Source organism: Diorhabda sublineata, chromosome X (assembly GCF_026230105.1).
Source record: "Diorhabda sublineata isolate icDioSubl1.1 chromosome X, icDioSubl1.1, whole genome shotgun sequence".
Taxonomy (NCBI): domain Eukaryota; kingdom Metazoa; phylum Arthropoda; class Insecta; order Coleoptera; family Chrysomelidae; genus Diorhabda; species Diorhabda sublineata.
Genome location: NC_079485.1, coordinates 28,143,842 through 28,161,945, shown reverse-complemented (window position 1 = coordinate 28,161,945; position 18,104 = coordinate 28,143,842). Strand labels below are relative to the sequence as shown.

Genomic DNA, 18,104 nt, shown 5'->3' with positions numbered 1-18,104 from the left:
GCAAAATTTGCTTTCGTACTTAGAAAAACGGTCAGTCCAATTAACGTATTCTCTGACAAATCGAATATGGACTACTCGGTGTGTTGGGGTTAATTTGGGGCCAGTGGCTGGCCTTTTTGTCTCAAAGTGTTTTAAGTTTTCTTCTAGCTGTCTAGTTAGAGCTCTTGTTGGACTTGAACATCAGTGAGGGCCATATTTTTCAGCGATGTCCTGACAACGAATCGATCAACTCTCGCGGATGTGCATCTTTTTCTTCCGGAACCGCGTCTTTGATGAAAGTTACTCTTAGTAATTATGGTGAACTCTGAAATTACCAAACTGACTTATGTTCAGTGCACAGGCCACTTCTCTCTGACTCTGACCTTATGGCAATAGGGTTACCGCTTGAGCAGCTTTATCACTCGTTGTGTCCATTTTCAGATAACCTTTTATAAGGTTCAGTTACCCCTAATTAGCACTAAATATATAATTTACAAGCTAATACTACTAGCTTCAAGATTTTACTAAGACAAATACTATACACACGATTGTAGTTCTGTTTCAACTCTTCGTATATTGCACAGCAATGTTTCCTACTAATATTATTGATTTATACTTCTGAAAAAATAACTGTATTTCTATGAACCTTGATGTATGATTCAACACAAACATCGTCACTAATAAATTACGGGAAATGACACGATTAGAATAATCGTCATTTCGAACTTCTACAGTACTTGAGTTACCTTTGCTATTAAAAATATTTTCAATGGTTGAGCAACCAACCCTGGGCTACTTTCTATTGGTTGACCCTAAAATGTTAAACTAATTAGTAGGGGATCTATGTTTCTATTTCCTTACTAATAATTGTTATTTGTTTGACGCTGGAATGAATAATTTACAAAGAAATTGAGTGTTTTTGCTATTAATGAAAAAATTGTATGAGTCGCAACGCTAATGACTAATACAAATAAAAATATTTCTTAGTTTATTTTCTTATCTTCCTAGATATTACAATGATAACGTATTGTGTTTTGTAGTAATAGTACTACTAACAAATTTGTATACATTAGTATACCAGAAGTTGAGATACTTTTTTACAAATTATTAACAGCAAGCCAAGCAGAAGATTCATTTAAGAGAAAAATTGAAATTTCCCCTTCGCGAAAATTGCTATAATTGGTAGCCAAAAGATTGTGCTAATACAAATAACTTTAATTTGGTATGTAAATGTCATTTCGTTTGTCAGTATTGTTACTGCCAATAAAAAGGTTATTCCATATTTAAATTTCCATAAGTAATATTTGTATGACTTTTCTATTTTCTTATTTGTATAATTTATTGAGACCCTGCTCGGTATATAATCCGTTCTAGTATTTATTAAAAAAAGTTTAACACAACAAAAACATGTGACTTTTGATTACATCGACTTAACTATTTCCGTTGTATTTTTTTGGTGGAATGAAATGGTTTAGTGTAAATCATTTTTAAAATAATGATCGTATCCTCCTTGTGCATTTATCACTGCAGGAAACTCATAAACAGATTCTCTCATGTTCATTCATATGACACGAGGAATGCATATCAAGTCAAGAAGACATTGACTTGTAAAATCGTTGAAAAGAGTATAAATTTCATTAGTTATTGGAATCTTCAAGTTAATTCAGTCTCGTTATTGTACAATAGCTGTTTGTATAAAACGTAATTACTTATGCTTATAATTATTATTAAATGGAATCTTTCAATTTAGTGAAGATATAAGCACCAACTGTGTATGTTTTATAATTAAACAAATTATATTATGAAATAGTGAAATGCGTTAATAATTTCAGAATTAGTCAATCAATCCCACTCAACAGTTTCTAAATATTGTAGCTGAATGAATACATTAGCACTCGAAATAGTGAAGTCTATCTTAAAATCTGATGCATTATTAGCATTGAAATTATTACTATTATCAAAGAAAAACCCATTTGTTGATATAATGAGAATCTAAAAATAATATTTGTAAAATTCCCACTTAAAATCGAACACGTTTTATTACTCCAAAACAATTTCAGCAAAATTAAACCTCGCTGTTGAATTAGTGGTTAGAAAGTTTACGTCGATCTCAGGACAATATTGAATCGGCTAAGAATAAGTTTCCCGATGATCTAAAGGTAGTTTAAACGGAGGATTCCAACCTAGCTTTTTCAAATTGTTCACATTTTTACAATATTGTCATAAGTACAGACTTTTGAAGATATGATATTGGATGAATTCGCTTTCTTTGAAAGTATCAACATTACAAACTGTTTTGGTAGGTCCTTGAATTCTCAAAATCATTAATTATATCATCATATAAAATTTTGTCCATTAGGTGTGATTCCATACATAAAAGAGCTAAAGCGTTTAGCGTTTCTTGACTTTTATTTTTGTAGAAATTTCAAAACTCGTCCTCTCTAAACAATATTTTTTTTAATTTTGTAAATCGAAAAAAAATTGAACAAAATTTGCCGCCATTTGAAATCTGCTTCGCTAGGCTACAGCCTACCTAGCCTACTGGTAAATCTACCACTGCTAACTAGCCTATATATGACTCACAATCTACGAGGATGGTCCCAGAAGTACGTACCTGACCTGACCTAGAGATGGCCACGTTGTTTGTAAACATGAAAAAATTGGTCATCGTTCTGTGATACAATACTTTTATTTGAAATGCGTTAGCCCAACTAATATAAAAGCTGAACCATATTATACTCCTTCGTTATCAACGATAAAATATCGAGTAGCAGAGTTTAAACGAGGCCGTACGACTTGCGAAGACCAGCAACGCAGTGGTCGACCAAATGAGGCAAAGGCTCCAGAAATGTTGAAGAAACTCCACAAAGTGGAGGTGGATGATCATCGGCTGAAAGTGCGCGAGCCAGCAGACATAGTAGGCATATCAAAAAATGCGATATATCGCATATTAACTGAAAATTTTGACATGAGAAAGCTGTGTGTAAAATGGATGACGCGTTTGATCATAATGGAACAAAAAATTGGTCGTGAAGATATTTCTTTCGAGTATTTGGCAATGTTTCACAGAAATCAAGCCGTTTCATAACCATGGATGAAAAATCGGTCCATCACTTCACACCCGAAACAAAAAAACAATCAAAACAATGGACCGAAAAGGGAGAACCGACTCCAAAAAAGACAAAGGCCGTTCCATCTGCAGGCAAGGTCATGGTGTCGGATTTTTGAGATGCGCGTGGAATAATTTTCATTGAGTATCTAGACAAAGATAAAACTATCAACAGCGAGTATTGTGCGAACTTATTACGAAGTTTGAGCGAAGAAATAAAGCATAAACATCCGTATTTGACTAAAAAGAAAGTGTTGTTTTAACAAGACAATACACCAGCTCACACATCCGTTATTGCCATGGCCAAAATTAATGAATTAAAGTTTGAATTACTACCTCATACCAACAATGAAGAGGTTATGTCGGCAGTTAATGGCTATATTGACGATTCTTATTATAAAAATGGTAACGTATTTATTGAACTTCGCTGGGAAAAGTGTGAGGAGCTAAAAATAGATTACGTTGAAAATTTTATATATATATATATATATATATATATATATATATATATATAAATATATTTTTTCCAAAATTTTTGAGTTTTCTTTATAGGCCATCCTAATATGCTACTATCAAGAGAATTTTTCAGGTCTGTACGTCACTGAAATCTCTAATAACTGTGAAACATTAACATAGTTTACATGAGAACTGAGATTTGAATATACAAGCCTTATTATTCACCCAATTGCATGTAACGTTAAATGTGATTAAATATATTTTTTCTTCACTACTAGTTTATTTTCAATTTTTTCAAATTTTGTATTGATACAGAGTATTCTTTTGTAATCAAAAACTTTTATTCGAACTCTGGGTAACTTTGTTGTTAATAGATATTATGTTTGTGAACTTCTTATGACAGCTATCACTCTAAAACCAGTGGCATAGGTATTTTTTTTTCATATAAAAAATCGCTAATTACATTTCTCTACTGAACACACTGTTCACACTCCCACTATACCAACAGTCACAATTACACTGTCACACAGGTAAACAGTTTACCTTCTCCAGTCTCTGAAGACGATAACTTGGTTATCGAAACGCGCGTCAGATAGTGTAATTGTGAGTGTTGTATTGTGTAGTGTGAACAGTGGGTTGTGTATAAATATCGCCAACGATTCTAAAAATTCTAACTTAGTTAATACATTTCTCTACATACACACACATACCCAAGAAAATGTTTTACTATCAAACCATTAAAATAAATTCATTAAAATCTTTTTACGTGTGTTTCCGCTCTAAATTAATTATATTTATGTATAAATTAATTTCAAAAATTGATTTATTTCGTTATTTACAAAAAACAGTTGATTGATACATAGTAAAATAGAAGGTCGAATATTAGAACATGTGAAAAATACGTGCATGGTCCTTTCAGCTAAATATTCACTAATATATACATATTTCTGTTTCATTAATGAAAGCACTGTGCCCTGCAGACCGCCTATGTATCTTACTTATCTAAGTCAAATAGTGTTATCGCCATAGCAGTATGGCTTTAGTTTGTTTACGCATACCCGTAAATATATAGTCCTTTATAAATATATGTTAGTATCTACCACAGGTAATATTAGATGGAAGTTAAACACCGATTTAAATTTCATAAATTTCTCGGTAAATGTGAGTTATAGAATGTAGATTAGCGATTTCAAGTAAGTACAGAGTATTTCTAAGAAAATTATGTTTTCTGTCATTTTACGCGGTATTTCCTTAAATATAAATTTCAAAATACATGTCTATACTACACCATGAGCACTAAGGCTTTATATACAAGGCCATAGATCCTATGTAGAATTCTAGTCGCTCAAATTGTGCTCTGATCTGGTAATTTGTGGGAGGTCAGCCCACATTTCATTACTACTTATTTACAGTTTGCATGTTTTACGGCGTCGACTATTGTTCTCCATTTTTTCCTGTTCTACATCTGCCTTTTTCAGTCACGTTCATTTTTTGGTCTTCCTAGCAGTTTTTTCTTGTTCGGTCTTTATTCTATAAATTTCCTTATCCTCTTCCTTTTTTGCATACTTTTAATGTATTATCGCTTTTCGATTTAATTATGTTTACCATGTCTTCGATACTCATTATCATCAACTTTCAATAGTCCATGAATATTCCTATCCTAAATCCTTAGTTATTCTTTGACTATATTTATTAGTCTTATAGTTTTCGCCGGTTTTATCGTAGTCTTGTAGACTCTTAATTTGGTTACGAGGTTTATTCTCTTAGTGTACGTTCACATTGGCGACGCTCAAACGGTGAGCGTCGAGCGATGCCGCTTTTGCGATGTCATCGCGCGCGTTCTCCTGTTCAAATTGGTTAAGCGTCGTTTTATGGTATTTGGTATCCAAATGATAATTACTTTTAGAAAGTACGACTGCGAAGAAAGAAAAGCAAAAAAATACAAGGCGTTCATGAACTTAATAGAAATAGACATTCCAAAGGGCTGGCCTGGTTTGAATTTCCGATATTAATAACTCACGATCAATAATCTCATTTTATTAAAGCTAGAACGTATAGATTGGTCGCATTCGACTCCATACTGAATAAAAATATAAACATGAACGTACCACAAAGGCGATGCCTCTTAAAAAAACGAACAAGATCGTAGCTCGAGCGGCGCGATGCGTTGCGGTGGTCTTTTGCAATGTGAACACATTCATTTAAACTCTATAGCACGAATTTTTTGCTAAAAAAACAAACCTATGATATTTTTCTATCATTGCAACCGAAGAAAACAGATAGTGATATGTCTTCATATAGTGATACAATGAGATGAACTGAATTGATTGACTTTACTCTCTTTTGACTGTATAACGCTATCAACTTTTGGTCTTGTTTGTAGTAGTAATCTTGATTTATTCGGTATCCTTTTATGTAATGTATTTCCTCCTCGCTTGCTGAACAAGAAATTTAGATTATAATTTGCTTTGTTTTCGTCGGAATATTTTGTGAATATTTTTCTTTCATTGGTTGCTAAGAACTACTCCACTTTCTGCAAATTTGTTCTTAAGTTCAGCTAAAGTATTTATCAAGTTCTCGCTATCAAATCTTTGCCAAACTTTGTCATTATTGAAAAATCGAATGTAGTAAATATATTTTGAAATATTAGCTGGAGATGTATAAAGAATGTTTATCAAACTACTTCTTTGAACGAATAGTTCTTCAAAATCTACACGCGACCAATAACGTGTATTGCTTGTGAAATTTATAGAGCCTGGAACGACAATTAATGCAGATTCATATTGTAAAACTTTGTCACGCTTGTAGAGAGCTATTCAAAACAAACGAAGAGGAGTTGTTCGGATCCACGACAATTCCCGTCTCCACAGCGCTCGTATAACCCAACGACTCCTTCAGCAATTTAGAAACGCCCACTATACAGTCCCGACCTAGCAACGAGTGATTTTCATTTTTTCTCTAAAATGAAGCAGTGACTTGAAGGTTGGTTAGGTCATTCACAGATATGACAAAAGCCTTAATCATCAGAAGATTATGTAGAGAAATAAATTTAGTTTTGGTAATAAAATATTTTTGTTAATATTATCTTTAAAGCCGTTAGGAGATTTGGAAAAAAAACACCTCGTAGATATTGTTAACAATATAATTTTGACCTCGTTTTAAAGGGTTTTCGATCTTATAATATAAAGAAATATAATGAAGGAATCATTGTAGATGTATCTAAAAAAGTTTTATTGTCGCTATCAATTCCATAATTGAAAAAGTTATAAACATGTTTTTTAAATATTATTATAAATTATTCGAGAATTAAATCGGGAAAAAGATAAAGGAGTTAAGTAGTACTAATAAACCGACAGCTGCAGCATTTTGTTGTCGATAAACTCTTCTGAAACTTATGATGTTGTTAATACAAATATGTAAACTCAACAGTAATAAAAACCGGACACGTAGATATCTTATAATTTTGTTAAATATATTAATCTTTCCAATGAATGGTAAGAATTGGTTAATTTATAGGTTATTTAAATAAAATCTGCGATGAGTAAATAATTTTTATTGATTATTTATAAAAAAATACAAAATAAAGAAAAAATGATAAATTAACACATCTTTGAAAAACGTTATTTTCATTTTTATTAGGTTTTCTAACAATTTATATAATTCTAATAGCGGGTGTTTCTCCATCTGCTACGGCGAAGGACTCTAATCCTGTCCTGTCAGACATCGAAGAAATTAAATTCTACGTACTCCACCGGCATAGTATCCCATTATTCTCGAAGAGCAATTTGGAGCTTATTTAAATCACTAGGAGGAGGATGACGACGTTTAACACGCCTCCCTAAATTATGCCTCTCTATGGGATTCATATCGGGAGATCGTGGAGGCTAGTGCAAAACTTTGATTCCCACTTGTTTCAAGTATTCTGTACCCTGAACTAAAATGAATTACTCACCAATAAATGGAGCAAATGGGATCACAGCCTCTAGGAGGACTTCCTCGATGTATCTCCGAGCAGTCAGAGCCCCATTATTTATGAAAATCACTTCAGTCCGGGCATGGAAATTAATTCCACTCCAAACCATAACTGCTCTCGTTTCAAACGGCCGTAATTCACGAGCGGTACATCGCTCTCCTGGTCGTCTCCACACTCTGTCTCGATTGTCCGAGTGGTATAGACCAAATCGAGACTCATCCGTAAATAAAACAGTTTCCCATTGCTCCAGGGTCCAATGAGAATATTGATTGGCAGTCTCTGCACTTACACGTGTATTTCGAGCCACTTCAAGCCTTTCCCGAACCACAGGAGCCGTTAAATGTCTCTCAATACCGACAGCGCAATAAATCGATCGTTTATTGCCTTTGTTGCCCTTGGACTTCAGCTCGAGCTATGTCAACATTTGAAAGAACTATTATTCTGAACAAAAATAAAAAACAACATGTCTGGTAATCACAGAAAAGGCTTGGTTAATAAATTAAAGATGTTTAAATATGCGAAAAATTTCTAGACAAATAAATCAAATCTGAGTTTTATCTACTTGTTTACTAATCCTGAAGGGACCCTACATTCTCTGTAATAACTAGAATACCCACAGAAACATATTGCTGAAAATTAGCTTTTAATAAAAAAAATATGAAATGTCCGGTTTTTTTTACTGTTGAGTGTATTTATATTCCTAAACTAACCAAAACCCTAAGAATAAACTAAATTTTCGAAAATCATGTTTGCAGCATTATGACTACATCGCTTTGGTTTAAATCACCTAGCACCGATCTTCCATTAGTTTCTCATTCTTATAAACGTCTTGTTTTCTTGTAGTCTAATCTATAATATCTCTACTACTATCTTCCTTTTGTATATATATGATCTCATTTCACCAGTTTCTTAAGTCAAGGAGATCTATATCTCTCTTTCTATTTCAGTTTGCTTTTAGTTTGAACCGTCTACTTTTTACTTTCTGCTTAACGCACTACTTGCTATTTTAGGTAATATTTCATTTACTATTTTTTGTATATAACAATGTTAGGGCTAGTAAGACCCTTTCAATTGTCGTGTACAATCATCATTCTAAAAAGTATAGTAGTTGTTAATGCCTTTTTGTTGCAGATTTATTTGATAATATGGATTCCAAGACATCTTTATTAGTAAATTCAAAAAATGAGCTGTACTGACCATTATCAAGATATTTTAAAATACTTAGAAGAATCTCAGGTAATGTTTAATTAGTATTACGTAGCAAATTATCATATACGTAAACTACAAAGAAAGTTATTAATGTGATAATCGGAGAATCAAAATTGGAAGAACAATTTAGAATGTAACAGATACACAGTGTCTTATTGAAAGTTGGGTTGTCATGTGATTTAAAATTGTTCCAAACTTCGTGGAGAGAGTTCGTAGTTCTGGAACGGTTTTTCCGAGTTTTTGAAAATTAATCTATCTAGAGTGAAATTTAGAAAAAAATGTAAAACTCATTAATTTTATCTCTATTGATGATATTGAAACAATTCAAAATAAACTTAAATACCTTTGTATTACGTAAAATCAATTTTTAAAAATAAACGCTTTGATCTTTCCACATTGATTATAAATTTTTGTTTAATTTATCATCTTTGAACTGCCAACCTCATTAAATATACTGACTAAATCTATTAAATCGTGACCCACTTAGATCGACTATCGTGGACTACGATTTATGACCTTCTACCCCTCATTATTTTTTTTTTCGTTCACATTGATAACTTATAGGTGATAATGAATTACAGGTAGTCAGTATCTATAAATCACTTACGGTAACATCTATCTTCCAATTTCCATAATATCTATGTATATTTGTTTCTATATCTTTTTTATCGAAGGAAGTTGTAGAAAAGGAAGAAAGAACAAAATATTAATTGTTAATACTTAGAATAGATTTAATGAAATTATTAATACACAAAATTTGTGAAAGACAAGTTCTTTTTAATACTATTAATATTTGAAAATATAAATTTAAAAAATGGATAAAATCAATTCTTGATTTTGAATTTTTTACCTCTAGCTGCAAAAAAAGGGACATCATTATCCTGTAAAAACTCTCTAGTTTCTCTCAAATTTCCACTGATAAATCCGTTCTCCTTTTTACCTCTAGAGACAAAAAATGGTTCTTCCTGATTATCGCTTCTTACAACCATCCAGTACGGTTCCTCTGCATACCCCGGTTCCTCTGCAAACAATGGTTCCCGAATATAAACTGGATCTTTTTTTCCTCGGTTTGCCCAAAAAGGACCGCTCTCACTAGAATCAAATTTTTTCATCTTGATATTATTACCGGTACAATCTAATTTATCGATTTCAAGTTTTTGCTGATGTAAATAGTCGTTTGGACACAGCGAATAACTTCGGCGACGTGGCTCTTGGGCCTAAAATCAACATAAAGATCATTGATACGCCTAAAACTGTACCGAATTTTCTTTATATTTTTAACAGTACGATTGATTTTTCTACTCACAGTATAGAAAATATATTGAAAATATGATTTAATTTTTAGTAGTTTTAGAAAGAAAATAGAATAAGGCTCAAAATTTATTTATTCAATTAATAAATAATAACAATTATAGATAATTGAATTAGAATTTCGTGAGGGGCTACTTTTATTGTTTATCTTTTCTGGATGAAACTTTTTTTCACTTCTTAATTAATTTTTGGAAATATTTGCAAAAATCTTAATACAGTTTTGTTTATAACTTCAATTTGTAAACTTGTCAACTGGACTGCTACTATTTATGCCTTAGCTAGACTTATGCACTACTCAGCTTAGAGCCTGTATTATTCACCTATCCCGGATACCAAGTAACAAAAGGATTAGGGTAGGTTCACATAATGAACTTGCACACTGTGTGGCAAGTATACAATATTACAGCCTTCTGGATGTCTGTGAAGGTATTTTTTGGTAATCCCAGTTTGACGATGTTATCGTGCAGGGTTTTAGGCACGACGCTGGTTGCTGACATAATAACTGGGACTATTTCTACATGTTCGCTGTCCACCAGTTTCTCCTGGTTTTTGCTGAGAACGTTATGAGTGTTCGGAATAGCTACATCGACAAGAAGGACTGAATTGACTCTTCGATCAACCACCACGATGTCAGGTCTGTTATTCGTCATCTGTCTATCGGTGAGAGCCTAAAATTGTCATTTTCGAGCAGTCTTTAAGGCTGGTAATTGTAATACGGTGTGTACGTATTGAGAAGACCGAACTTGTTAGTCACTTTCTGGTGGATGATGTTGCACACTTGGTTATGCCGGTGTAGATAGTCAAAATTAGCTAACACACTATAAGCAGATGTTGTGGAATGCATTGTGCTTTCTCTTCTTACTTTTTCTACTATAATGTTAAATGCTACAAGATTTTAATAAACGAGAGATTTGGACTACTGGACGTCTGTTTTAAAACTGATATTCAGTTTTTCACTTCTGGTCATATGACAACGTTCTGAAAAAATTCTTTAGTTATTACGACTATTATCACCAATGTATACTTCAATAATGACGTTATCATTTGAAATATTGGTATTTCATTGAATCGGAGACCATAATTTATGTTTTTTTGACTATGCTGGTGTATTTTTAATAGTAAGGGCTTCTTTTCGGTATAAAATACTGATTTAGAAGTTAAACAAAAAGGAAAAACAGTTTACCTTGTAAGTTTTGGAACTTATCTCTTTGACAGCTGTAAAAAATTTGCTTGGTAGCTTATTTTTTTCTTTTTGAGCCACCAATTTCATTGTTTTGTATAATTTGATATACAATTTAAAAATCGACTTGGCAACTTTGTTTTTTATTTTACAACGCCTACCTCCATTGTATTGAAGCCTACACCATTTACTTAGATAAAAATATTTTTGAAAATATATGGTTTTCTCTTCAATTTTTCTTCTTTATTCGCAAATTTACTAAAAACCTTTCCCATTTCTCTTCTCGATCTTGTGGAATGCATTGTGCTTTCTCTTATTACTGTATCTACTATAATATTAAATGTGTTCATAGAGAGAGTATCGCCTTGCCTCGGCCCTTTTTCCACTATTAATTCATTTTCAAAATGCTACATATAGTTTTTATATAAAGGAAATAAGACATATTTTGTTCGTATCTGCACACACTGTATATATAATTAAGAAGTAAGCTGTTATAAGCGTATGTAGCTTCTTTTTAATTTAATAACAATATAAAATTGAAGTTACCACCCTGTATATATATTTCATAACTGACTGATTATTAATAATAACCTAATTATGTGCAAATCTTCCTTATCTATTCATTTGTATGTAAGTTTTAATACAACATAATGCGTAGATTCAAAAACTGAATTAATGGATATTATTTCTGATTACTCAAAAATATCATTGTTGGTACTATAAACATAAATAAATACAATACAATATAAAGAGAGATAATAGCCCCGTTCGACAGTGAATTCATTATATCGGTAGTTTTAATGTTTTTAGGGTATTGACATCATATTATTCCTAAATTGAGGTCAGTAATTCCTATCACGTTCACATTTTCCCGTACAATACTTTGTATGTCTGCAGGACAATATTATACAATAGTAGGTGTTAATGCTACTATTACAAATAACGAGGAGACAAAATGTACCAAATATAAATGTAAAAAACTCAAATTCTATTTCAATGCAACTACTTATTATTAACGCCGCTTGACATGATTCACGACAACGTGCAATAAATTGCATGCAGTTAGCGGAACTCCATCTGCGAATGCTTTCTATCAAGAAATATTGCATCTTGCATTGCATTGCACGTTGTCTTGCATCGGCCTTAAGAAAACAAATGAGACTAATTCATCAAAGAAATTCAAATTCCGGTAAAAAAGGCGTATAACTTTCTAACTCCACTCCCCGCTTGGCATGACGCAAGACAACGTGCAATGCAATGCAAGACGCAATATTTCTTGATCAAAAGCATGCGTAGTTGAAGCTAATTATTATCTCTCGCACTTGCAACATTATCGATTTGATGCCATTTTTATTGCGTGTACATTGCAATTCTGAGGAGAAATGAGTTTCTGATTCTCTAATACTACTCACCAAGTATTTCTTAGTTATCTTATGTTTTATTTTCCTTGGGAATTTTTCTAATGTTTCTTCATCCATTCTCAATTAATTTTTGTAAATTTTCTCCTATAATTCTCTTGCTGAACTGATATATCCCCTTGTTCCATCTAGCCAAGACCTGGCCCACCATCGCCTGGGTGCTCTTTTCTATCCATGGGATGTAATCTTAAATTTTCTTATGGTTGGCGATCCAAAGTATTTCCAGTTCATAGATCCTTTTTTGATTTTGCGGACGAATTATTGAAGCTAAGTTTCGTAAACCCTAACGATTTTATCGATGAAATTCTGACTAGTAATACTGCATATCATTCGTATGGTGTTTTGCTAATTGGATAAAGCAGTGGAACCCAGCCAACACCTTAGAATATGAGTATCATAATGACACCATAACTAATAGCTTAAACTAGATTTCACCGTCTAAGATTTTGATTTATATTTGGCCAGGTGTTCCCTACCCAGTCTACCTGATAGTAAAAACACAATGTAGCTCATTACTTTTTTATAATTTCTAAGATTTGACTTTAAATTTTAGATGCGGTTCGTTTCATAAAAATCGAATCACAATCTACTTTCTCCATCTGTATTATGGACATCTGTTTCATTTCTGGACAAACAAGATTTTTCCACAATATATAGTTTTCAAATTTCATCCCACGTAGCTGCTAATGTGACTTGTCTTTGGTAATATTTGTTTCTTAATTAATTGTCTCAACAATAAACATCATATTTTTCATGAAACGAATTTTCGATAGTTGTTTGCTATCAATGTCAATAACCAAAAACAAAACGCAAAACTTTTATTTTTACGTCAGCTTTGTTATTCATATAAATAATATTCATATATATTTAGAAATTTGTTAATAGAAAAACTAATATGATCTTGACATTATTGTGTTTAATGGGAATTTTAAATATTTGTTTTCGTAATCAAGTGATTTTACGTAAGATATTACTAAAAAAATTAATAGGACAAAATAAATAATGACAATTATTCGTTGCAGCCGATCAAGGTTATTATTATTATCACATTTATTGAAAATACAAATTTTATATTAATTTAATTGTCATCTTCAAAAATCGAAAATATCTGATAATTAAATGTTTATTTTGATCAAATATATTATTTTCACTTTTAGAATACGCAATCGTTACACCTTATGTTTTGATTTGAATTTTCGAAAGCTTCACCCTGTACATTGCGAACGAATTAGTGTACGTTTTATCTCAAGTGTCTTGTTTTGAAACAATGATGTACTTTGTCCATTACATTCTCTAACCGCAGTAAGTTAAACCACGATAATATACAAGCCACCAAACCACTAATTGTGGATTTAATCAAGAACTTGAGGAGATTTATTCACAGTCATTCATCGTCCTTGACACTTCAGACTCTGATAAAGTGTCGCTGTCAGATAATGAATAACTACAAAGTTAACATGAAAAGTTAGAAGTGTACTATAATGAATTTCAATAAGAAATGCCGCTTAGAATATAGAAAATTTACGCAATATGAATGAGTTTACAAATATTCTGGAAACATATTTGAAATTAGAATGAAACATTTTCATAAAACAGTGTTATAAACAAATGATTTTGTTTGTAATATTTGTTTATATAGAATCTATGGGAGATCTCTTTGGGACTAATTAGAAGAAATTTATTATATGTTTGTTTGTTGAAATTAGTTTTTACTTTCTTAATGTTTTATTTGTCATTTAGACGGGGAGTTGGCTACAAAAAATGGGCGTCGATAAGGTTTGAAAACTGGCGGCCCCAACTTTGTACATCACCAAACGCCACTTTTTAAGGTCGGATATGAAAATGCCAGGCTGTTTTCCCGAACGGAAAAATTGGCTGAAAAACCTCATAACGTGCGCGCGTGAAACCTTTTGTAACGTGGGGATTAAACCTCAAATAAGAGTTGTTTAATTGTGCAAGAAGTTTTGCAGGCCGGAAACCCTCGTAAAAAGTGATCGAAAGTACTGGAAAACATTATAACGTGCGCGAGCTTTTTATTAGGTTTTTGGAGTCTCAACTAAGAGCGGTGTGATAGCGCAAGAAGTTTTGCAGGCCGGAAAACTTCTGAAAAAAATGGAAGAAAATCGGCATATATTTGAAATTAAAATTTTCGTATTCGGCATAATGGAAAATTATAGTTTATCATAAGATGCTGTTTGATTCGATAACTATCAATATTTTTTGATTTGTGGTCATTGAAAATAAAATGTGCGCGTTAGATAAGTAAATACTTTAACGCAACTCAAAGTTTTTTGGGCTACCACGAGCCGTTACTCAGTACTTTCTCAAAAAGCATAACTATTTCCAAAGGTTTTTAAAAAGATTTGATCAAAATCAATAAATAATCGGCGCAGTAAATGAATTCGAAAAAAAAGTAGAAGCCCGTTTTTTGCGGCTCGAGTAGGTAGAAAATGAGTAAGCTCTATAAAATCACGCGCGCGATAAAAATGATTATTTTTCATCGTATCCTGATGATTTTTTTTTCAATTTCGGGTAGCTTAAACAGATCATCAAAAATAATTTTCCATTAAGCCGAATACGAAAAATTTTCATTTCAAATATATGTCTATTTTCTTCAATTTTTTTTTTCGTTCCAGGTTTTACGGTCAGCAAAACTCCTTGCGCTATCACACCGCTCTTAGTTGAGACTCCAAAAATCTAATAAGAAACTTTTGGAATAGAGTAGTTTTTGCATGTCCTTTATAATCATCCTCCTTTCAGACTGTCGAATTGTTGTTTGAAGTCGATGAATAGCATTTGCATATTAACATTGTGCTCATAATTTTTTCTATCACTAGTTCTATAATATGTTGATTTTTCTTGTCTAAAATCTTTTTGATATTCCCCAATTTCTGGTTTCACTACTTTTTTCAGTCTATCATTTATTAATGTTGTTAGTATTTTGTATACGGTATTAAGCAAACTAATACCTCTATAATTATTACATACGTTGGGATTTCTTCTTTTCATTATTGGTATAATCAATCCAGTAGACCACTCTCTTGGCATTGTTTCTGTTTCCCATACTCTTTCTATGATCTTGAATATTTTCTACCTTAGGTTATCTCCCACATATTTTATTAGTTCATTCACTATTTCGTCGGGTCGTCCTGTTTCATTGTGTTTCAGTTTGTTGATTATATCATTACATTCCACTTCCGTCTGTTTTTCTTCATCTTCTAGTATTGTACCATTATCGCTTATATCATTTTCTTCGTATTCACTTTCGTTAATAGTATTATGAGATATTGACTCCATTATTTTTCATTAATATTTGTTCCATTTCGATTTCTATTTTGTTTCTTTATATGTTGATATAATTTTACATTATTTTTATTGTCATTTTCCAAATTGTCCATATTATCATTTAGCAATTTTATTCTCTTTGTCTTTATTATAATTAATAAATACGTAAAGCAATATCAACATTTGGGTAAACATCTCGAAGACTACGTGAATGTAATACATTCCATATTTTTTTGAGTACAACTGCGGTATTTGCTGAGGAATCTTTGAATAAATGTAAATGAATATATTCATTTCCTAATGTCTCTTCGAAATCGCGAGGTTTCCTGTCGACTAGTTTATTGGCAATATTTTTCAATTCGCTAGTATTTATTTCAGATAAATTATGGAAGAAATTAAATTTTTTTTTACCACGCACTTTTCCGCCCGGCCAATTTACACTCACTATCTAAAATAGGGTACTAAACATTTATGCGGAAAGTTTCTTGTCCAAAAAAAGGTGTTCTATTATTTACCTGACAAAATTTTTTGGTTGTTTTGCGACGAGTATCATAACGATAATAATCTTAGACTACGTATAGTGTTTTAGCTTTTTCTTCATATTCAGAAAATTATCCGTCTCTCATGTCCTGAAGGAATAGAGCAAGAGAACTAAAGATGAGACGGATGATAAAGCAGCTCGACATTCTTGAAGCTTCTTACTAGCTACATTGATTCGATCTAAAATTACATTCCAAACAAAGACTAGAATTGCTGTTACTAAATGCTTTCGCCGTAATCTCGTAGCTTCAGATCTTGTAGTCGGTTTCTCATCTCTGCTTTTAGCAATAAATTCCAGTGTATAAATTATTACAGACCATTATTTTTCTAACGTGTAAAAGACATCATGTCGAGCAGACTAACGAGTTAAAGACTCTTAACTTTTAAATTTGGAGGCACTAAGGTTTCCCAATGATAAGTGGATGAAAACATAGTGATTAAAAATTCTTTACAAAAATTAATCTGAATTGATTTAGTATTTTCCGTCTGTGAAATTTTAGCATTTCAAAAATTTTGCCGCCCCTCAAATCATGCCGTCCTAGGCCTGGGTCTCGCGGGCCTAGGCGTGAATGTGACTACAATTTTAGTCATTTTATTCTGGTTTTCGTAATGATTTTTTACTTTTAGATTTGATTAAATATAAAATCTCGTTGTTGAGTTTTTTAATTTATAATTTTTTCAAAACAAAAAACATTTTTTTAGGTTATGCTAACGTATAATATAATTTAAAATTGGAAATTATTTTGGGAAACTTTTAGTGACATTGACAAGGGTATAGTAATTGGACGATAAACTCACGAAACTATGTAAAAATATGGTAATTCTGGGGTTGCCTTTGTCATTCTAAGAAATAGAAAACAAGATTAAATCTGATGCTACTCATCAACGTGATAATTAGTTTGTATTTGGGGGGAGTATTTAAGTTAGGAGAAACTATTAATTGAAAAGAAAAAAGTATTACTTACCGATCCACTGCATTAATACGCAACAATTAAAAGAAAAAAATTTACTTACACGTACTGTGACTACAATAAGTAGTAAAATCCATTTTAACGGACCAGACATATTTTATCTTGATAACTGCAATAAGGATACTTTTATACTGTTTTTCTCAAAGAAGGAAAAGTGTTTAAATACAGTATGTTACGGTCTCTAGAGCAGAAAAATTGTGATAGCCAGAGGTCGACTTGAATTAGGAGCGGGATTTAGGGAATTGGCTTATTTTTTGAAATATTTAACAAGACTGAGACATCATTACACGATTACAATTTCGATAAAAACACAAGTAAATAATAGAAAATATTGAACAGTTTTTAAAAAATACCTAGTATGAAGAGACCAGTTCTATTGAATTAAAAGGAAAGAAACCAATCGATGATCCATATAAAACATATAATTACGAGATAACATAGGCTAAAAAGTATCATTTTTTAATTAACAGACCTTGAACATTTTTAATGATGATGACGTTACTAAAAGAATAGTATATTATGATTATTTTAAGTAATATGAAAATCTTAGAATATGATAATGTATGTCACATATATTTCACGCTATTTGAAAAAGTATAATTGCTCCTAACATCTAACAGGAACCAAAGATAAAAAAGATGTAGGTGAATCTCTTTCTTTTTTAATAAAGAGG

General features: G+C 31.8%; 2 protein-coding genes across 7 annotated transcripts in view; one reads left to right on the top strand and one right to left on the bottom strand.

Moving 5' to 3' along the window:
* The window catches only part of LOC130451438 (stAR-related lipid transfer protein 13), a 54,169-nt gene that overhangs the window by 12,696 nt on the left and 23,369 nt on the right, over positions 1–18,104 (top strand). For 4 of the 5 annotated variants that reach the window (XM_056790455.1, XM_056790454.1, XM_056790456.1 and 1 more), the window contains exon 2: positions 8,649–8,753. In XM_056790455.1, the coding sequence (XP_056646433.1) occupies positions 8,700–8,753 (54 nt within the window). In that variant the 5' untranslated portion in view covers positions 8,649–8,699. Of the gene's footprint in view, positions 1–4,638; positions 4,738–8,648; positions 8,754–18,104 lie in introns of those variants that run through there. The other variant, XM_056790457.1, reaches the window with a different exon arrangement.
* LOC130451440 (uncharacterized) lies at positions 9,444–17,623 on the bottom strand. 2 transcript variants are annotated; one of them, XM_056790459.1, is made up of 2 exons: positions 17,475–17,623; positions 9,444–9,943 (listed from the first exon to the last, which is right to left on the bottom strand). In XM_056790459.1, exons 1-2 carry the CDS (start codon positions 17,523–17,525, stop codon positions 9,551–9,553), a joined length of 444 nt encoding a protein of 147 aa, XP_056646437.1. In that variant the 5' UTR covers positions 17,526–17,623; the 3' UTR covers positions 9,444–9,550. The 2 variants fall into 2 exon arrangements, with proteins under 2 accessions (XP_056646437.1, XP_056646438.1); XM_056790460.1 differs by having other exon boundaries at positions 17,481–17,623.